This window comes from Argentina silus (assembly GCF_951799395.1).
Source record: "Argentina silus genome assembly, chromosome: 2".
Taxonomy (NCBI): domain Eukaryota; kingdom Metazoa; phylum Chordata; class Actinopteri; order Argentiniformes; family Argentinidae; genus Argentina; species Argentina silus.
The window spans coordinates 20,551,702-20,574,145 of record NC_139656.1 but is presented as its reverse complement, the minus strand read 5'-3'; the positions used below and the strand labels follow the sequence as shown (position 1 = coordinate 20,574,145).

Below are 22,444 nucleotides of genomic sequence, written 5' to 3'. Positions count from 1 at the left end.
TGGAATGGGTCTGAATGCACCTGCCTTTATTTTTATATCCAAAACAAAACTAGATAAAACAATATCAACAGGCCGACTGTTAGGCAGCAGCCTAGCTAATTTATTATAATTATGACATTTGTGACAATATTTTGTAATTTTATAATTCTTCGATAATCGAATGATATAATATTCCCAGACAATTTAAGTGTCTTTTGTGTGACAAAGGAGCAGCAGCATCGGCATAAAACGTTGAACAAAATCGGCATCAAGCCAGCTTCTGTAGGCCTACATTAGTCCATGTAATCCCTGTTTTGCAAAAACATCAATATGGTATCCATCCACATTTTTACTTTTAATGCCCCGTTTTGCAGCCGTTCCAAAACCTATCCTAATCTCTTCGTTTATGTAAATCCCCCTGGTTGTTCGTCAGCAATTACCCATGCCATGGATGAGATCAAAACAAGAATGAGCTGTTATTGATGACACAAATCACTTTATTTGGATATAACGAATGGTATATAACACAAAGAAAACTGAGAGGAAACATTAGAATTGCTTTAAATGCATGAGGCTTAATGTTTTCAATATTTCAATATCACAAAATGACATTCATACACATTGCATTCAAAGCTGTATTTCATAAACATGATTGTATATCGCCAAGATGTCAGAGCTTATTTGAAAAAAGATGCAGTGTATGCTACTCTCATTCATCCTAAATATTAATTATGAATCATTACCAAACATTGAGCTTATCAGTGAGACATTTCACACTTATTGCGTTTGAACTTACGATCTATTCCAAAAACTAAAACAAGTTAAATTAATTCAATGTAAAATAATTACATATATGCTATTATGTTAACATTTCCTTACAGCAGATTGATTGTCTGCAAAAACTAATTGAATCCCTAATTACAAGAGATGTGTTCCTAAAATAATTGACACTGCATCCTCATCAACAAAAGCTGGAAAGAACATGAAAAGCTATCACAAACATTCTAGTGGAAAATAGTTTTTAGAAAAAAAGCTAAAGGCTACTCTCTCTCAAGATACAATTTAAAAACTCTTACAAATCAGAGCAAACCAGCCATATAAAATCACAACCCCTGAATGTTTTCGCTTTTACAGCAAGTAAAGAGACAGAGAGTCCCACATTGTCTGAAATCCTATACCAGCTAATTCCAGTGAAGATAATTTACAATTGAATTTGCTGTGAGACAGCATTGGATGTGAGGCGTTTATGGAAGTTGTGCACAGTAGCTGTAGCATCATACAGAAATCAATCAATTTAATAGCCATGAAGTCTTGCCATGCAAAAAAAAAAAAAAAAAAAACTTGAATGGGCAAGAGCTCAATTGCCTGGCAAAATTTCCAACTGACATACTTGTAGGACTTTGGGCATGAACTGCATAACCTGAGCTGCAAAACTGATTGTAATATATTGCAATTTGCAACTGAGGAAACAAAGTCATAAGTCACCCTCAATGAAATCTCCAGTCCTCTGTAAAGGCAGTTTGCATTCTTATTCATATAACCTCAATTTAAGTAATTGGAAGAGTAATTTGGAAAATATACAAATAGCATAAAGCTGCCGCAAATATACTGACATTCTTTTCACATTGATGAAAATAATAGTTTTATAGAACACAAATCAAAATACAGTATGCTGAATTACTGACATCAAAGCCCAGTACAAGGCCTTTGACAATTCACATAATCTAACCAGCGTTACAAAAACACATCAGGTCACTGGGGGAAATCAAGCCCATCTCAGTTAGAAGATCCATTCAACAGGAGACAAATTCAAAAATTGATTGTCAGTTAAAACAATGCAGCGTCACAGTGCAGGCTTACTTGGTTAGATTTGAATAGTGCGGAAATAGTGGTAGTATAGTAAAAAGAAAAAAAAAGAAAGAAATGACAACATGCAATTATAAGCCTTGTCCCCCACCCATCAAAAAAAACAAAAAACATTCAATCGAACATTCAAACTTAAAATGTCCCTGTCATGCTTCCTTCAAATCTATCAGGTGTTGGCGTCCTGCTTGAGCCGCTGGCTACGGGCCTTGTAAACTTCAATCAGTAGGTCTTTAACGTATAGGATCTCCCGCTCTACCGATTCTGCCTTATCTCGAAGCTCTCGGTTCCGCCCCTCAAGACCATGCAGCTGTTCCTCAAGGCAGTCTAGCTCCACCCTTTTCCGCTGGCGATACCTGCATTAAGGGGGATGGGTGGGGTGAGGTCAAGCAGAAGACATTATCAGTCAGTGAGTGAAATCAGGAGGAAAGTCAAACATCAATATTCTTTTTAGTTCTGGTATGAATTAATCAGTATGGATAATCAGTATGGATACACTTTGAACAACCTGTGAGCGGCGGTCTTGTTCTGATCTCTCTTCTTCTGCTTGCGTTCTCCATGGATCATTGGAATGACTTCTAGTTCTGGTTTCACAGAGCAGGGGTCCTCCTTCAACCCCCGCACTTGTCTACGGCCTGGAGACCCAAAGTCAAGACCCTCCCTATCCACTGACATACACTCAGAACCCTGGTCCCCTAGGAAACCACAGTGAAAGTCATGTTGACGGCCCATCTCTAAACCCTCTGCTTTGACCTGTTCGCTGACAGTTTCTAGGAAGCTGTGATAGGCCTCTGATTGTGTTGTTGCCTGAAGATAACAACCTCCACTGTTCTCAGTCTTCCAAGGAATGGTGGCCTTTGCCGCCACCTCACCACCAGCTTTGACATTACTCAACACCCCTATCTCACTGCTACCAGCACCTCCACCGCTGACATTTACCTCCCTCGTGCCATACATCAACAGCTCCTCTTTCTTGTGTGAGATATCCAATGGCCCACCAAAGCCATACCCACCACAAACAACTTTGCTTCCACCTACAACCTCTTCTGTAAAACGACAATGTTTCTCATCCTTGGGTAGAATGGCACATCTTCTTATCTCGACTGCACTGCCTAGACAGTAACTCTTTGCTACCACCCGCTCGTCTTCGACACAGCTGTAACTACTACTAAGTGTCACTGCTGAGTTACCTGAGTTATTTCCTTTGGAACTCCATATGCTATTCTCATAGACTTCGCCCACCCTCACCCCATCAGAAACCCTTTTACGACCACACCCATTGGGGCGACTGCCATTGTAAGGGGCGTGTCGAGGAATTTTTGATCGGCCAATGGGTCCGCCGCAAAAGCTCAGCAGGTCTAGTTCGCCAGTTGCCAGGGTAACAAGAAGAGGGCTGGATTCCGATTGGTTGGAAGATGAGTACGACGGATAGGGCAACTGGTAGTATGACTGGGGACCGACTGGCGGTGGACCCTTGTCACATTTTCCCAATTTTACCCCTTTCTCTGGTAGTGGTTCGGACAGGAAGTAGTCCTCCAGTTGAGCAAGTTCCTCTTGAAGCAGAGAGGTCATGACCTCCAAGTCAGAGGGCACCTGGATATCATTCTGAAGGGGTGAGGGGGGAAGGGAGGAATGAGGGGAGGGAGAGGAGTGAGGGGTTGGGAGGTAAGAGGAGAAATCCACTTCTTCCGTCATCCAGTCAGTGAGACCATCACCTATGGAGAGAAGAAAAATTAATAATTCGGATATATGCAAGTAACATTGTCACTTATTTTTTAGCAGTTAACTAAAGTAACGTAGTAATGCTAATGAAATATTAAATCTCGACAATAGATTAAATAAAAGGAAATACCATGCTAGTTTTTAAAATACATATTTGTTATACTAATCATGAGTAAAGATTGCTCATTTTAAAAAGTAGCTACGTTTCTCAGCTAATAAATAGAGACGTAACTAGTTTATTACTCACTGTTCGAGGAGAACGAATGTGCTGCAGTGCGGTGCCCACCTGAAATGTGGAAAAATAAAAAAGCGTACTCTCTGCAACTCACCAATTAAGTGCTGACTCTCCTCTGGCACCTCCCCCCTGCACCCCTGTGATTGGCTGTGGTTAGCCTGTGGGTGTGAGAGAGTGAGGGGGTCTGCCGGGCAGGCGCGAAGAGTCTTCCAAAGAGGAGCTGATGTTGCCATCATTATGTCTATTCGTATTTTGATTCAGTCCAAGTCCAAGCGTACGCTCTGAGTTGGTAGGGTCTGAGAGTTGAGCCACAGTGAACAGGGCTGGGTGAGCATAATGAAACCTAGGAGGTAACGAATGAGGGGGAGGTGTTAAAGCAATTCTGTAAAACTTAAGAGTCACTACTCATCACTCAAAACAGTAGCCATTTAACTTAACAACAACCGCAACAACTTGTAGGAGGCAATTGAGGTCAGACCCAGGTCAGACAGGTTGGTAATATTGACACTTAAAATGTTAAATAGTGATGCTGTTGAATAGCAGGTGAACACATTGAACAACATAAAGTCTGAAAATGCCTTCTCAAGCCACCTTGTGTTCTTTGATGGCATAACATAAGTTGAATGTGCATTGTAAAAAAAACTGTTACAAAGTTATAGAAGGCTAACATATGTTGTCCACACTGTCCAAAAATTTAACTTATGTGACCCTTTAAATTCAGACCATACTACCAAGTATCACAACAGTGGAAATAGCTAAAAACCCACAAACGGCAACCTTTTGTTATGCAGGCAAAACGTTCGTCCGAAAAGTAGGCTTACATACTGTAACTTCTGCACTATGTTCAGTCTGAACTACCCAAGAAATATATATAAGTAGAATACCTCTGTAAAGTCTGAATACTTGACATGAACTGAGAAACGTAACGTGAGGTCTGTCACACTAACGCAAAAGGTGCGTGGTGCAGATGCACTTGATGTCCTAAAAACACGTGGGCTATGTGAATGACGTAATGCATAACTGTTTGCATTATGTTCTAGAATAACCCAGACACATCTCACCGTTACCATACGCTAACCCTCAACAATTATCCAAGCACAATTTAATAACTCGTTGGAAAGTGGCACAGATTGGTAAAGATTATCCAACACAAATTAACTAAAATTAAAATAATCTATACTGACAAACTCAATGTAAAAACCAGAGCGACCTTCCATGAAACTACAACCAAGCAACAAAAGACTTAGCTGTTGCTTACATGGTCCTGTACATTTCTAATGCAAATCGTACTTTGCAATTCAATTTAACAAGGAAGACATCATGGCATACTGTTATTACTGCCAGCCGTTGTGACATTATTACCCTACATGATCATTATTTTCATAGTTATATGTTATTATCATTGTTGTTTTTGTAAGGCAAAGTTTCCCCAAGTACTAACAACGCTATAGCCTACTGTAAGCACTAACTTCAGAGTGAAAAGAGATACAATTACTTTGTAGGCTATACATTCTAACCAAAATAGAGTCTGTCAACAAAGTTTCGACCACTTCACCAAAGATTAGTTACAAAGAAACAAGTTTAACTTACTCCATTCTTGCTGAAAATGTTGTGAGTTTAGGGTGCGTTGCAAAAGCAAAGCACGACGTCTTTGGGAGTCCGAGTTCTTCTGAATTTAAAAAGCCATGTCTTCCTCTGAATATCCAGGACAGAATAGAAGTCAAGTCGGGTTGTTGCTTTGTTGTGATGAACTTGATGACTGAGAGGCGATTAATTGAGTGAGAGCATCAGTTCATTCACACCTAGCAACCAGCTGCGTCACGAAGGCAAACCATGCTGCAGATTCCTCCGCCCTCCATCATGTTTACAAGAGGACATCCGAGTAGGCTAGGCTTAGCCCACTGTAGGAGACTTGTACATTGTAGATACGGCATTCAATATTATCGCTCTGCTATTGGCAGAAATTATTGTCCTAATATTGGAAATCCATGTTTTGAGGAAGGGTGGGCGTTGGCTATCAAACTATGAAGATCCCTAAGAGGAAGTGCACAAATGCAAACATGTTTAATGCATGAATGTGCCAATGTCTTGATTTCATAGAACGTAAACAAAGTCGAAACTCATTGTTTACGGGGGACTATTTAATTTCGTGCAGCGAGGAAGAACACCATTTGCTATTCAGGGGATGCGTGGTTGCTATTGCAAGTCCGTTGCATCAGCGCTTCAGGCAGAGAGCAGATTCGCTGGATTTACCGAAGCTGTCGCTCTGTCATTGGCTGGGAATGGATACATTTATTGCGCGATTGGCTAACGGGTACCAGGCATTGTCCCCCAATGGTTGTTCAGTTTACCGCTCTCTGTGCACATGCTCCACGTAAACATCCCGAGTGTAAATGGGAGGAAAAGTTTTAGAGAGTGGCGAGACATCTCTGTTTAGGCTGTGTGCATTTTGTTTGTGATTTCACAGGGCACATAAAGCACACACAGTAGATTTTTGATAGGTTTCAGTGTGAGAATTGCAGGCTTTAACACATACCCTAACCCTAACCCTAAAAGGGAATGGGATAATCAAGACAGGCTGAGGCTAATTAACCTTTTTCAATGGTGAGGTAGGGTACGAATTAGGCCTATTCTAAGTGAAGTAAATTTTAATTGTATTCCCCTATGGAAAATTGATGGTCCTAGAACTAAACCATTTCCCAGTGTACAAAAAATGCGGACTCGCATCCCAGACGTGCTTGCACACTCCCAAGGTGGTGTCTGCTGTAGCTGCTTTGATGATAGCCTAACATAACATTGACGGATCTCAGTTGCCCGGGGGTTGCCTACATGGTGCTGCTGTCCTGGCACATCTGATCCCGAGACACATGCTGCTGTAGCCTATAGTAGGACATCAGTTCACTTTACATTGAGGACCGCATGTTAATCTGACCATGGAGGGCATTACAATATGACGACTGATTCAGTGGTTGATTATTGTAGACTATAGGCCTAGTGAGACACAGCTGGTCAACTCAAGCCTGCACTGATAATTCCTGCTAATGATGATTATGCAAAGAAATAATGCCTTGTTTTCCCCCTTTCAGCAAATCCAAAAGCCGATTGAAGGAGCTGTGTCTTCCTGTTGCTATAGTAATAGCGAACACTGCCCCCTATTTTAGACATGTTTTCTGGTTGCTGTTGCCATGGGATTTGCTATGCTTGCTCTCTTTCCCCCTCTCGTCTCGATCCATGTTTCCCTTTAACATTTCACACCTGCTGCATCCTCGAAAAAGTTGTCATCTTGGAATAGCCTTTAGGTCTAGACTATGCTACATTTACAAGCTATACGTAAGGCTTGCTTTAGTTGAATTGTCTGTAAGTATGAAACCTTAGAGTGGAGAATCTGGCTTTACAGACTTGGACAGCGGCTGAATATGATATATCGTGTAGCCTCATCACGTTCTATCGGAATGGTCTTGCAATATTGATGATTGGTCTATGATTCTAGTCATTGCAGAGTTGGGTTTTTTTTTACATTTTCTTCAGAGCTTTTGGGGAGATTATTTGATTATTTTTGATACATCCAATTGTTGAAATAACTAAATGAAACGGTCCTCAAAAGAAGATAACTCAAAGATAGCTATATATATATATATATATATATATATATATATATATATATATATATATATATATATATATATATATATATTAGCCTATTTCAAATTGGATAAATTATGTTTCTGGGGAAACACGCTCCTTCATTGAGACAATTGCAGCCCAAATGGGTGGATAGGCTACAACTGTCTTTACCTGTTGTCGCAAATAACTTCAGCATCATATCAAAGCATAATCTTTGTTGTAGACTTGCTACACATGACAGAGGGTTGAGTTGTAGAAGGACCTGATGCAATCTACATATACGCGGTCGTAACGGAGACGAGAGTGAGATAATAATAATTGTTGAAGTAGTATGTCTCCAAGGAAAGCGCTGACTCCTCTCGTGGCCCGCGTTAATTGGTCCACCGAGGCCTCCTGTTTGCGCAGCGTGAGAGAAATCCAGCGTTCAGTACATGGCCTACTGTTCCCTTGTCTCCATAATATACCTCGATTTCCTCTGTCAATAATATTATTTTCAAAAGTGCATAGCGCAGCAAATATTGAATCTTTCCAGAAACATTCAAGTGCGCTGGAAGTAGGCTAGTAGCCTAGGCCTAGAGCCATTTAAAAACCTGTGGATTTTCTTTTTTGAAAAAACAATATGCGGTTTCATTGATTTATGTTGCACAAAAATAGTGCTGCAAATCCCATCTTGTCATGTAAATGTACATATTTCTGTTTATTAATTCGCACTATGTTCAGTGCAACAATACATATAACTGGAACAGCCAAATGTTAATTAGGATAAATACATAATTTACCTCCACCAGGTGAAATGGTAAGCTTAATGCGGTTTAGTTTGCAAGTGTTTGTTGCTGTCTGTTTAATTGTACATGGAGCACAATCAGGGAAGTCAAAAAGAGATACAGCATGCCAAATGCATGTATGGCACATTAGTACGAGTTACATCACTATTTCATCACCATCTCTCTCAGAATTCATTGTTGTCTTCAACTTTTCCCCCTCCTTGAACATACGACCGAAACATTTGAAGTTGAAGAATAAAGTGAATGATATTCATGCGTTCCAATGGGGAATTCTGAACGTATGACATGAATCTGTTTAGCTTGCATGTTTGTTTTCCTATATGTGCATTCATGGAAATATCAGTCAGTAAACCCTCTGAAAAGCATGCCTAGCCTATACCATTCGAAATTCTTTCTTGCGTGCTTAATAAATCACCATAAAGTAACCTGCTACACAGTTTAGGTTACAGTTACGAGCTTCAGGTTGCTGTATCTAGACCGTGGGGAATTATAGCTGTTTGAATTTGAGGAGGACCGTTTGTTTTTGTGCTCATTTAGGATGTGAGGGTGTTCGAGTGACCATTCGCCATTCGCCATTCGCATCCCAAATAATGGCGCACATGGCACCAAAGAATGCGCTCAAGTTACAAAACCTCAAACAAAGTTGTTTTTTTAATCTAATTGGTCTAACTTATATAATTTGACAAAGCATCAGTGGCCATGAATTGTATACTGTTTTCTCTTTGATTTGAATGTTTTTATATTTGAAAAAGTTCATAGCAATTAAGGGCCACAACGTGTTTGGACATCCTATACCTCTCCTATTGCTAATATAATGACCTCTGACCCAACTTTCATTTTATTTTTATTTTTTTTTACCAGTCAGTCATGCAAGGTTTCACAGTCAAGTGCAATCAAGTCCCCGGTGGCCCCTCAATGTCATCGACTACGCTCGTGATGTGTCAGGTTGATCTTCACATGGGGCGCTTGAGAGCCCTGGGGGCCGCTCGTCTATCGCCTGTGAGCTCTGGATATGTCGTCTTGAAGAATAGAGAATTATTTAGGTTACACATCTCGCTTCTCAAGACTGAAAATAACACGAGCTAAATTACTTCTCAGAATCAAATTAGAATCTTGAGAAAATGTTCAATATTGTAACTACATGTATAGCTAAGCCTACAGTATATGGCACTATATATCACAAATTAATCTGGAGGTAATCTGGGATTGGTACATCTATTTTTGGACTTTTAAATTCATATTATATAGCAATATATTCTTGAAGAATATAACATTTAATACTTCATGAGTTTAGTTGTCTTAAATATAATCTTGTTTTAGTCCATTGTTTGTAAACAATGTAAACAAACAAACACCATATAGCTTCAAAACATGGTTAAAACTATAATGTTGATCTCATGTATAGTCAGTCCTTGCATCCATAGTTGTGTCTATGAAATTGAGAGTGGTTACATTTCTCCAGCCCCATTCATCAGCTGTTCACCAGTTTGTTGTTGTTTGAATCCCAGATAGCCTCTAAGACAAAGAAGTTAAATAGTGAACATGGAAGCCTATAGGCCTATCAATCTGTCTGTAGGCCTAACAATTAAGAAAATAATGCACACTGTACCACAACATGCAAGTTAACATTTTAGGAATAAATAGACAGTACACCGATAATTAAGAAAACAATATTATAATTGAGTATATTAGAGAATACATTCCACAAACATAAAAACATAAATGATGAGGTAAACTCTTCACTCACACTTTATCAATGATCGTGGACTTCTTGCTGTAGGACTATGAAGTATTGGTAAGCATGTTGATTGACAATGATAAACAATATTGCAATGTTTTGAAAGACTAAGTGCATAGTGGTGTCACTTCACCTATTAAGTTAAACTAAGTAAATCATTGTATTACTATTACACAGATACATTACAGTCAATGTTATTTGACATAATTGTGTTGCCCTCATCTGGCCACTATAGGTATGGTGCTGACTCTGAGGTTCCTAGTGCTTTATTTCACTCGCTGTGTGAGGGTTTCATATACAGTAGCGTACTGCTCTGCTCTCCATGGAAATAAAATACTGAATGTTTGTCTTCAGCTGCACTTTCTCCATGGTAATTCTTTGGTCTGGCATCCAAAATTAAATCACAGATAACTATGTTGTTTCAATATCAGATATTTATGGTGTGTGTGTGTGTGTGTGTGTTTGAGAGTGGTGGGCGGGCAAGAGGTTGCCACATTTCTCCCTCTTATCTCTCTTAAATTGCTTTGAACTCAAATAAGGAAAAAAATAGAAAATTATTTAGAGGTGCCTCTCGTGCCCTGCACTTACTAAAGGAAACTTGTGAAAACATGTTGTGAACGATGCCAGGATTAATTTGACTGAAAATCTGGCTGGTGTATTTTGAGCAGGGATGTCTTCATTTCATCATATCTTTAAATAGTTTTGAGCCTTGCTCTTGATATTTCCCATTAATATTGACAACACCCTGTGAGACCCTTGCTTACTCAGACCCAGACCAACCTATTAGGGTGCTAAAGGCCTGGGGACCATGCCAATCTGTGCATGTGAAACTGGAGAGTGATCACTCATTGCTCATTAATATTTCACCAACACTGAACCTAAGTGTCACTCACGCTCATCGCCACGGTAATGAGCATAGCCTGCCTTCTTAAAGAGCATCTCATTATTCAACATGGCACCCTAGAGGCTCACAGGTATTGCATGGCATGTGGAATTCTCAATGTCAGACAAAGACAGATGTAGAACAACTCCTATGTTCACAGTCTTTCAAGAAATAGAGCCTTTAATAGTAATTTGTATGCGTTTTCCGGTAAGGTTAGTATGACTGTGAGAGGGAGCAGCTTTACCTGCTCTGGCCTGAGGGTAGATGGGACATGTACATGTCTCACTCTATCAGCATCAGAGGGCATTAGGATGTTTTTCAGTTGCTCCATAGCCAGCGAGAGAATGAAAAATTGACTCTTCGCTGCAACACTAAATCCAGTTTAATCAATCTGACAGATATTAAGTGTCTGCCTATGATTTCCTGCGTGTCTGTATCAGGCCTGTGTCATGCATTAATCACTTAGAATCCAGTAGCCTGTTAGTGTGTGTCAACATGTCCCTTTAAAGCACTGCTCACTCACTGACTTGTCATGAGGGAATGAGGCTAAAGCTGTATTATTTATTCTCTAGCAAGGTAATTTTCATACTGATTTCATCTCATTGGTCCAATCTACTTGTGGAGTGACCGGGTGCATTTTCAAGAACATATTTTCTTAGACTTACCTCAAAATGTACATTTAAATATCACCTACCGCTGTTTTTATATTCCATATTTACTATGATATTTTCATGTCATTATTTTTGATGAATCATGTAGTACAAATAAAAAGTAATTCCCTGTTGCGGTTGTGGTTTCTTTCCCATTTGCATTAATATAAAGAAAAATAAGGCAGCCTATTTGTCAATTTCTTTGGAAAGCTGAGAGACTCAAGAATCAGAGGATCTAGAATCTGTATACAGCACTTAGTAATAACTGCTAATTAGAGTAGACTTTAATTTACTGTCAGAGCTGCCTGTGTATTAGGGACAAAATGAAACAACTGATGATTATGCATTTCCATTTTTTAATTTAAAATTCTGATAAGAGTATTACCATATGGCATACCATAAGTACCATCTTGTCTGCGGCTTAAGTAGAACAGAGAATGTAGTCTCTGACCTGAGACTGGTTCTAAGCGTTAGCATGCTCATGTTGTGTTATTTCCCAGTATGAAAAGTACTTAGAATAATATAAAAAAAACAGATATAATTTTTATGACAGTCTAACCAAACATACATAAAGCATACCATATCTGGCACAAAGATTTTGTTTTATCAGGACAACTGAAGTTTAATATGCCATTAATATGATGACTATTAATCAAATCTTAGACCATTTAGTAAAAGTTGAACTATATGTTCATTGGCAATAATAACTGTGTATATACACTCTATTAAAACTTTTGGCAACAGGCAACAGTTGTCATACACATTTTCCCTCTTTACACAGAGTTCCCTTTATAGATCCATTGGCAGTAGTATAAACTAATTTAACTAGTCTGGATACAATTGCAATGTAAATACAACTCTTAAACTGACTATTAAACAGATAAAATAAAATAAAAAGACGCTTCCCTTTCATTATCTATAGCCTTCCTTTTGAGCACCAGAGCATCCATATCTCAGATGCCTATCCATCACACAAGGAGAAGTCCCATCCTCATAAGGCTGAGATCCGCACATGTAGGCAGTGACTCGAAGCAGCAGTAGAGCTCAGACGATTGGGAATGCTCTCTCCTGATACAGATCTATCACCCTGACATTCCTCAGGTCATGAACTGTGTGTAGCCCTCAGCGCCTGTTACTATCACATCCATCCAGATCCTCATGGCCTCAGGAGATGGGGCCACCATGAAGTAGAGGCGGTCATGAGTCTTCACACAGAAGGTCAGGGATGGGTTGGGGCTCTAGAGGACCAGGGAGGAGAGAAGGAAAAGGAGAGGTAAAGTAAGACCAAGGAGCAATATACAGTACTTGGTGCTATTTAGACACTCTTTGCACAGTGATAGCTTTCCCTATACACAAGATATTAACACAAAACAAAAGCAGGGGTTAAAAATAGGGATAAATTGTGAAATAAAACTTATGGGGGAAAAAGCTCACTCAAATTAAAAAATGTTTTTTAACACAATGGACTAATCAATTTCATTTTTATTGCTGTATTGATTATTACAAGGAAAATTACTGTAAACATAAAAATAAATTATGGAGCCAAATAAGTAGTTAATAAACAAATAATTCAACAAGAACTGTGTAGCGCACTCTCAGCTCAGTGCTAATGAGTACACTAACTGTTCCGTGACTAGAAAATGTAGCCTACACATCTTGAATGAAATGAACATGGACATTTGTAAGAAATTAGTAAAACAATGAATTTCTAATAAAGAGCTAATTCATTCAGACGTATCTAAATTCTTTCAAATTACTTTGTAAGTATCTTTTCCAGAATCAATACAATACTATATGTAAGTACCCGAAAATACATGACCTATGTAATTTCGGGTGAAAAACACAGAACACATTTTATTTCTAGGCTTTATCTCAAATATAAAAATTATAATCATCATTAAACTCCGTAAAAATGATGTCTGTAGAATAAGTGGAGCAATAAATACAGATAGAGTGAAAGCTCTGTACCTTAGTGGCACTACGCAGGTGATCGTAGTAGACCTCCTCAATAGCCTGGAAGTAGATTAGCCCTTTCAGCTTGGTCTCATGCTTGTCTGAGAAAGAGAAAGGAGACATACAGTAGTGTATAAACTCTCACTGATGCAATAACAGGACTTTCTTCTTCCAGTCTGAGTGTGGACAAAATTACAATGAATAGGAATTCAACGGATACAGTAGTATAGCGTCTATATGATTTGTTTTGTGTTTTATATGTATACTTCATTGTCAAATTGCCATTGATGAATGCATTTGCAGTTATTATCAGGATGGTTGCGTGCTTAAGATTACATTATGTGAATATAGTTGTACGGATATTGTAGTTCTACGCTCTATGATTTGAATTGTCTTTTTTTTAATGTCTGTCATTAAGAAATGAAATGTCTTAAATTTCACTCTTCTTCAAATAAACAATAGTGCAGCCTTTTTGTTTCCCTGAAGTGCCTCGCTGAAGACAAATACCCAACAACAATTAAAGGCAATTCTTTGAAATCTGTCCCATATTTTCTCTTCTGCCTTCCTTTTTTGATTAGCCAAATCTGCTTAGTAATGAGATAAATGTTTTTGAAATGTTGTGAGTTTCGTTTTGTTAGTCACGACCCAGCCAGGAGCTAGCCTACTCCCTTAGAAGCGCACAGCTTGAGAAAGTATTGCAGCTTATTTCATCAGCATCATCACCATCATCATCGTCAGGAGTGAGGGGGTGAAAAGGCTAGGCAAGTGAGCTGAGAGAGAGGAGCGGAGAACGGGGCTGGAGTGGGCAAACCAAGCCAACCAGCACATCTGCTTAAACAGTAGAGGAGAAGTCTATTATAGAGTATATAATAAAGCTATGCCACAGTGACCTGGCAACTGATGCCATTAGTCTCACTGCCACCCTGGGTAGTGTGAGGGCAAAATGACTGCTAGGTGGGAATGATTTTTTTTTTTAATGATTGTTGCTCTTAGGCACCAATGGAATAAAGAAGGTGGTGAAATCATCAGTTATAAACCTGTCAGGCATTGCTTTGATATATGATTACTTCTTTATCAAAGCCTTATGAAGAAAGATGAGTTTGGTCAAATAAAATAGTGTTTGGGTGATGTGTTGTGAGCAAACAAAGGCACCCTCTTATTCAAGCCAAACAAACTAAGGAGAGGGTTGATGTGAATTCCTTTTAAATTCCATCAATTTCGGAAGTTAATTTAATTCCAATTAGGTAACTGAAAAATGGCATTCATTTTCAATGATTTTTCAATAAATATAAAACATCTAGGTATCTTGGTATACTGCATGTTCCAATATTTAGCAACTCAACTGTGTGTGTTCTTTCCATTGTACTGTATATTGAAAACAAAAAGCTTTGGAATTGAATTGGAGTTTGGGAAAACACTTCCTAAATCGATGGAATTGAAAAGGAATTCGCCCCAACGCTGACTGATATATCACCCACTGATGGATGTGTGATTCCTCACCGGCATAGTAAGCAAAGTTCCTCTTGAGTCGGTCAAAGACAAACCAGCGTTTCTTCCATGATTTAATTTTGCCGCCCATCTTGACGAGGTGGCCCTTGCACATTTTCTCAGTGAGGATGACGTAAGGGCAGGTGTCCACGCTGTGGCCGGACGACTCCACGTGGGAACGCAAGTCAAACTCCTCCTTCCGGATGGGCAGGTAGCGTGTCATGGGACGGGCCTACATAGAGAGACGGGAAGCTGTTTGATGAAAAAAGCTGAGGCAGTGATCAAACTAATTATGTATTGTATGTTATTGTAAGTATTATACAATTAGTCAGGCCAGGTGTACGTTTATTGTCTCAAGGATTTGTTTAGTTCCATTATTCATGCCATAGAATACAGACTAGATTAGATACAATCAGCTGAGATAAAAGCAGGCATGATATCATACTTTGCAGTGAACCCCCTATACTCACTCACTCTCTCTTCTCCCCCCTCATTCTGTCTGTTCTTACTTCACACCCTCACTCTGTCCCCCTCCCTCTCTGTTCTCTCCCCTCACTCACACTCTTTGATCTTCCCTCACCCACTTTCTCTTAAGTTGCATGTCTCTTAGCCTCTCCGTTCTCCTCTCCATCTGTCTCTCTCCCTGCCCTCTCCCTCCTTCCCTCCATCCTCTCCTCCCGCTGATCCACTGACCTGGGAGAAGTGTTTCTCTCTCATCTTCACCTCCTCCTCCACAAGTCTCTGCCTGTGGGCGGTCTCATCCTGCAGCCTCCTCTCTGCCTCCTCACGCCTCCTCCGCTCCTCCTCCAACAGCTGCCGCCGCGCCTGCACCTCCCTCTCCTGGGGACCAGGGAAGAAAAGAAAGGAGAACAGATGGAGAGAGGGAGAAAAGAAAACAGGAGGGGAGAGATGAGAGAGACAGGAGGAATAAAGAAGTTAATAGAGTAGGATGAAAAATCCAATGATAGAAAGGGTCAGGAAGGGTAGAACTAAACTAAATTAGGTATTTGTAGTAAAAAGCATCTACAATTAGGTTTTTTTGCATATCTCTATGCCCTGCTAGTGTTGATGATGGTGAGACATGTAGTTTGAACTCACTCGACTCTCCATCAGCCTGGCTTTCTCCTGCTGAGCTTCCTTCAGCATCTTCTCCATCTCTTCAATCCTCAAGGCCTCCAGCCCACTGCCACTGTACAGGGAGAGGGAGAGGATCTCAGATGAAATGGAACAACAATACATGGAAGGAAAAGCAAACAAAGACATGCCTCCAAACCAACAGTCATCAAACACAACAACAGCAACAACAGCAACAACAACAATAACAACAACAACAACACATAACCAGACATATGCTCCTCTGTGGATGAAAGTCGGCGAAAGGTTTGTACAAGGTTTGTAGTATGACACTGTTGCTAATTCGCCTCAGGAAACACCAACAACTTAAACAGGTACGGTTCTCCTCTTTCGCTTGAATAGGTTGGCATGGAAACAGGCAGTGTAACTTGTTGTCAAGGGAACAGACATGTAACAAAACATGTTGTCAGGGGAACAGAGCACAGTGACCCTTAATCAGGGAGACAGGGCAGACTTGAGTGTTCCCATGGAAACAGACAGAGTTGCTGGTCTCCCAGTTTCTCACCTTTCCGGGGAACAGGCGGAGTTGCCAGTGGAGACGCTGGTCTCTACGCTGTCGGAACTCTCCAGGCTTAGTGTGTCATACGCCTGGTCGCCAGCAGGCGGTGTTTGGTGATGCAGGATGGAGTGGTGAACCATAGGAGGACCTGTGGGTTGAAATGGGGCATTGAGCTGGTTCTGAATGGACTACAGCACCCCCCAGTGTTATTGAGCAGTCATTGCAACCTTTTGTTCAAACCTGACTCCTCTGTCACCTGACAGAATTTGGCAGTCTAACGCTGATAAAACTAGAAACATGAAGGACAAGAAATAAGCTGTTTATACACTTGTATCAGTGGATGATGTTAAGACCATTAATTCTGAAAGACATCTACAACATCCCAGGTACCACCTGCACATGCAAGAAGCATGCTAGTGATAGTAGATTTTTGTAATTGTTTTGCATAATAGTGGAGCAGTGAACAACAAAGGGACTAAGAAACAAAATTGTTTTAATCTTCACTCCGGTAAGAGGATCGTGGTTTTACAGGTAAATAGTATTCTCTATCTATGGCGTTTGTCTGAGTGGGAATCTTAAGGGAGTAGTGGAAGGAACCATTTGCCGTCTCCTTTACCTTTGCTCTGCAGAGCCAGCTGCCTCCTGGTGTCTATGTCTGGAGGGGTTGAAAAGTCCCTGGGCAGCAGCTGGAGGCCCTGCGAGACACAAGGGGAGGAGACCATTATGAACAGTGCCAACATGTAGAATAAAATAGAATGTGTCTACAATTCTTTTTATTTTATTTTAGCAGGGAGTCCCATTGAGACCAAGATCTCTTTTACAAGGGAGCTCTGCATAGACACAGTTTACAACAATGCATAATACACATAAAAAAATTACAACATAATAAAACACAATCAAGAAAAACAAACACAAAGAGGTCCTCAATCAAAACTTTAAACTGCCCTCGTGGCACCAGAGCAACCAACTGAAACATTCTCTCCAGATTGTTCCAGTAGTGAGGTGCACCACAACTAAAAGTGGATTTACCCAAGTCAGTGGAGACCCGAGTTAACCAACTCTGAAAACGATTTAGGTAATTGATGTTCTTGAATTCCAATAATGAGGTTAGGTAAGATGGGAATTTATGCAGTAAGGCTGTAGACACAAAAATGGACTAATGAAGAGATCTACAGGACTTTAACGAGGTCCAGTCAACCTTTTGATAAATTATGCAATGATGAGTATTAAAGGTATCACTTGTGATAAAATGAAGTGCCCTATGGTAGATGGCATCCAAAGATTTAAGAGTAGTGTCTGCTGTACTTCAGTAGATGATCACCATAATCAAGCACTGGCATGAAGGTTGATTACACAATCCGCTGTCTGCTGTTCAGGGAAAGGCAAGATCTATTCCTATAAAAGAAGCCCACCTTAAATCTTAGCTTTTTAACAAGCTCCCCTGTATGTTTTCTGAACGTCAAGTCTTTGTAATAGTAATCCTTCTGGAACACCCTTTGTTATGTCCAGACACTGTTGGTATAAAAGGTATGAACAAATGTATACCGCCCAACCCTATCTTGGATATTGAGCGGTAGTTATTTAGCTGGGAGATGGAAGCGCAGTCGACCGTCTGACCAGAATCAGCCAAACTACCATTTCTCTCAAATAAAAAGCCTGCCGAGATAAAATGCTGGTTAAAGACATTACTTATCTACATTATCTCTGTAATGAAGGTAGGGATGAAGAGGAATTTCCATGCTTCAGGATGTTATTTGTTTTCCAAAATGTTGTAGGATCACCAGCTGAATCTGAGATAGCACTTAGGAAGTAGCTTGATTTAACTTTCTTAATTGATGAGGTGCATTTATTTCTCAGAAGATCTGCCAATCAGCTACTGAGTCTGATTTCTAATTTTGGCCCAGGCCTGGTTTCTCAACAAAAGGAGATCTGAAAGTTCAGTGGAATACCAAGGATTAGTGCCATTCTAAATTATAAGGCATTTAAAGGGGGCATGTTTGTCTGCCAGAGATGTAAATATAGATGAAAAATGTTCTAGAGCCAGGGGGGCCACAAGGTTGTGGATAAAGGGTGTCTGAGAGAGTCCCTTACCTTGGTGGGTGTGCTTCGCCCAAGTGCCCCCCCATTGGATTCTGGAGGGGTCCCTGCACCGTTGATGTTAAAGCGTGTTGCTGTCTGTCCACTATCACCATCTGGTTGGGACCGGTACACCTGAGGACAAGGCCAGAGTCAGTCGAATCAGTTAGTCAGGCAGGGAACAATATCAAGTCTACATGAATCAGTTAGTCAGGCAGGGAACAATATCAAGTCTACATGAATCAGTTAGTCAGGCAGAGAACAATGTCAAGCCTACATGAATTAGTTGTCAGGCAGGGAACAATAACATGTCTACATTAAACTATCACAACAGATGAGAAGACCATGACCAGTTTGTACCAATGACATTCATACTGTATCAACATCAGGAAAGACAGAACAAAAAGCAGGAGCATAGAGCTCCATAGAAGAGAGTTTACCTGTCCTGGCCTACGTGAGGAGTGAGACTTAGCAGGAAGAGGAGGAGGGCATGACTGGGGGACCTCCCCAGCAGCCATTATATTCTGGTACCAGCGCTCTAAATTGAGCCCAGGGTTATGAGGCCTACTCCACTCAGGCTGGCTCTGAGGTAGTGCAGTGTGTCCAGCCAAAGGAGAGCAGAGTAGGAGAGCAACAGAGAGAGGATGAGAGGCACAAAGGAGGCAGGAAACAGAAAATAAGAAGAAACAGAATAGATATTCCTTACTGGGATTATATAAATGTGATATAAAAGACCAAGGAATAACCAATACTTAACATAAGATAATTATAAAGTTGGAATAAAAAAGACAACAAGTCTCTAAGAACAATGGGTTGTCCACCAACCAAGAGACAGTCTAAATTGTGATACTAAGGCACAATTACGAGTATTCATTCAGAATTCAGTAAACGTGGTCTATGCATAAAACACAGACAGTTTCTAAAAAGTAAACCGAGGTGACGCATAAAGGGGGAGGTACACACACCTCGACTGAGAGAGAAGGGGAGGGGCCACATGGTGGTGAGTGGCAGGAGAAGGTGGGGTCAGAGAGTAAAAACTGGAATGACTGGATAGAGGAGGCGGGGGAGGGGTCAGGTTTCTGCATCCCGATGATCTGGCTTAATTGACTAATGGTGACATATTCCTTTGCACAGACAACCAAACAACCAGCACACACAGACACACACAGACACACACACGCACACACACAATATAGGAGATGTTGTGGGAATCAGAAACAGGTAAGATTGTCAACATGGAATGTATCTGCAAGCAATAAAATATTTCATATAGTGCTGCTTGAAAATATGTGAACCCCGTGCAATTATAGATTTTTTTTGTTTTTACCATGAAATCTTTATTTAATCAGAACCAGTCTTTTTTATCTGACATAACAGGTTTATATTAACCAATTCCATATGTTGGTTTAGAGAAAATCATGCGTGTAGTAGATAAACTAAATTATAAAGAAATTAGTGCAGGTGCAAAAATAAGTGGACCCCAAGTTGCATTGATTAAAATCAAGAAGATAAGTAGAATCAGGTGGGTAAATAATTGGGTACCAAATGAACCAATCAAAGGAGAGATCTTCAGGAAAGAATTTGGGCAGGACTGATAAATAGAGATAAGAAACCTGGTCAGTTTTGTGTTACCCATACAGGTGAATGCAAAACACACCATGATGAGAGGAAAGGAGATCTCAGAGGACATCAAGAAGAGGATAGTGAGAGAACATCAATCTGGGGGAGGCTATAAAATAATTTCAACAAGATTTGAGCTCCATAAGTCCACAGTGAGGCAAATAATTTACAAATGGAGAGCATTTAACATGACAGCAACTCGGCCTAGAAGTGGACGCCCTTCCAAAATATCCCCAAGAGCCACAAGAAAAATAATAAATCAGGTAAAAGCCAACCCAAACATAACATCTATAGATTTGCAGACCTCCCTTGCTGCATCTCAGCAACTGTGCATGCTTCAACAATAAGAAGAACACTGAATCGAAATGGCATTCGTGGGAGGGTTGCTAGGAAGAAGCCTCTGCTGTCAAAAAAGAACTGCCCATCTTAACTTTGCCACAGATCACCTGGACAAGCCTGAAGGTTTCTGGAAGTCCGTTCTCTGGACAGATGAGTCCAAATGTGTTTTTGGTCACAATCAAAACCACTATGTTAAACCCAACACTGCCTACCACCAAAATAACCTTATCCCAACAGTCAAGCATGGTGGTGGGAATGTCAAGATCTGGGGCTGCTTCTCCTCCTCTAGACCTGGACAACTCCACATCATTAAGGGAGCCATGAATTCTGAGGTATACCGGGAGATTCTTGAACACAACGTCAAGCCATCAGTCAAGGAGCTAAAGCTGGGCTGAAAATGGGTCTTCCAACAAGACAACAACCCAAATTATTCAAGCAAATCTACCAAAGAATGACTCAGGAGAAAGAAGATTTGTGTTTTGGATTGGCCAAGTCAAAGTTCTGACCTAAATCCAATCGAGATGCTGTGGCAGGACCTGAAGTGGGCAGTTCATGCCAGACACCCCTCAAACCTCACTCAATTGGCTGAGTTCTGTAAGGAGGAGTGGGCAAAAATCCCTCAAAACAGATGTCAGAGACTAGTGGCCATACGAGACGTTTGCTCCAAGTTATCGCTGCTAATGGAGGTGCCACAAGCTATTGACTGAAGAGGTTCACATATTTTTGCACACATGAAATCTGGGTTTTTGTTGAATAAACCACTTTCGTTAAATAAACAATGAAAATATGTCTGATTTTTTTTGTTTGTCTTTTGTTTAGAATGTCTTTATTACGAATTAGGGTTGAGAAAGATTTTCTAAGTTCATTTTTGTATGTTATACAAAAATAATGACCATCCCTGTAGGGTTCACAAACTTTCAAGCAGCACTGTATATAGCTGATAGAAAGTTATAGATAGGTGAAAGTTAGTCAGAGGCCAGTATAAAAAGTGAAACAGAATGATATGGAGAGCAGAGGGCACAATGAACAGAGGGAATAATAGAAAGCAAGTAGTATTATACCTCGCGGGGGAGAGCTGAGGCAACAGGAAGAGAGAGGCAGTGAGGAGCAGAAGAGGTAGTGTGGTGGGTTTGGAGTGAACCGCTTCCATACATCTTATAGACATCAGAGAGCCTGAGGTATTCCTACACAAATACCCAAACACAAGGATACACTGGTTAAAAAAAGGTGAATAGGTTATACAAAAGAAAAAGACACACCACACACACACACACACACACACACACACACACACACACACACACACTAGACACAAGATAAGTCATCCCAAATCACTCATCACATTAGACAGACACCCAAGCCGTAAAAAAACACAACACAAAGACACTTTACTACAAACACAGGCAGGGATAATCAGGCACTTATCACCTTGTCATACCTACAGACAAATGCAAGCACATGACTATTTCTCAGGACTCTCAAAACCATCATGCCCACTCCTCTTAGTGGACACAAAAGACTTAAAGTTGCGTAGGACAGGATTGTTAAGATTTGTTCCCAAAGAAGGGGGCTTGTGGGTACTAAGGCTGCATGCATCAGTCTATTTACCTCCTGTGGCCTGATGGGACAGAGTTCAGGTGAGGGGGTGTGAGAGGAGGAGGAGGAGGAGGAGGAGGAGGAGGCAGGAGAGGGGCAGACAGTGTGTAGAGGGCCAACCTCCTCTACGAGGTCAGGTTCACTGATATGAAGTACTTCCTGTTTTAAAGGTTAAAGTTAAGAGCATCTACAGTACTCTGTAAACAATCCACCCTGATCCTACCCCTGATACAAACTGATTGTCACTTTATTTATCAGAG

At 40.5% G+C, this 22,444-nt stretch overlaps 2 protein-coding genes across 2 annotated transcripts in view; both read right to left on the bottom strand.

Annotated features, from left to right (window-relative positions):
* Positions 1-997: 997 nt before the first annotated feature.
* atf5a (activating transcription factor 5a) lies at positions 998-5,572 on the bottom strand. The gene is made up of 4 exons (XM_083664874.1): positions 5,390-5,572; positions 3,894-4,142; positions 2,351-3,557; positions 998-2,198 (listed from the first exon to the last, which is right to left on the bottom strand). The coding sequence occupies exons 2-4, from the start codon at positions 4,033-4,035 to the stop codon at positions 2,012-2,014; spliced, it is 1,536 nt and encodes a 511-aa protein (XP_083521000.1). The 5' UTR covers positions 4,036-4,142; positions 5,390-5,572; the 3' UTR covers positions 998-2,011.
* Positions 5,573-11,785: 6,213 nt separating this feature from the next.
* The window catches only part of phldb1a (pleckstrin homology-like domain, family B, member 1a), a 35,456-nt gene continuing 24,797 nt past the window's right edge, over positions 11,786-22,444 (bottom strand). The window contains exons 14-21 of the mRNA XM_083665518.1: positions 18,645-18,764; positions 17,170-17,248; positions 16,560-16,701; positions 16,019-16,109; positions 15,614-15,760; positions 14,933-15,152; positions 13,448-13,533; positions 11,786-12,717 (exon numbers count right to left, since the gene is read on the bottom strand). Coding sequence (XP_083521644.1) covers positions 12,577-12,717; positions 13,448-13,533; positions 14,933-15,152; positions 15,614-15,760; positions 16,019-16,109; positions 16,560-16,701; positions 17,170-17,248; positions 18,645-18,764 — 1,026 coding nt within the window. The 3' untranslated portion in view covers positions 11,786-12,576. The remainder of the gene's footprint in view (positions 12,718-13,447; positions 13,534-14,932; positions 15,153-15,613; positions 15,761-16,018; positions 16,110-16,559; positions 16,702-17,169; positions 17,249-18,644; positions 18,765-22,444) is intronic.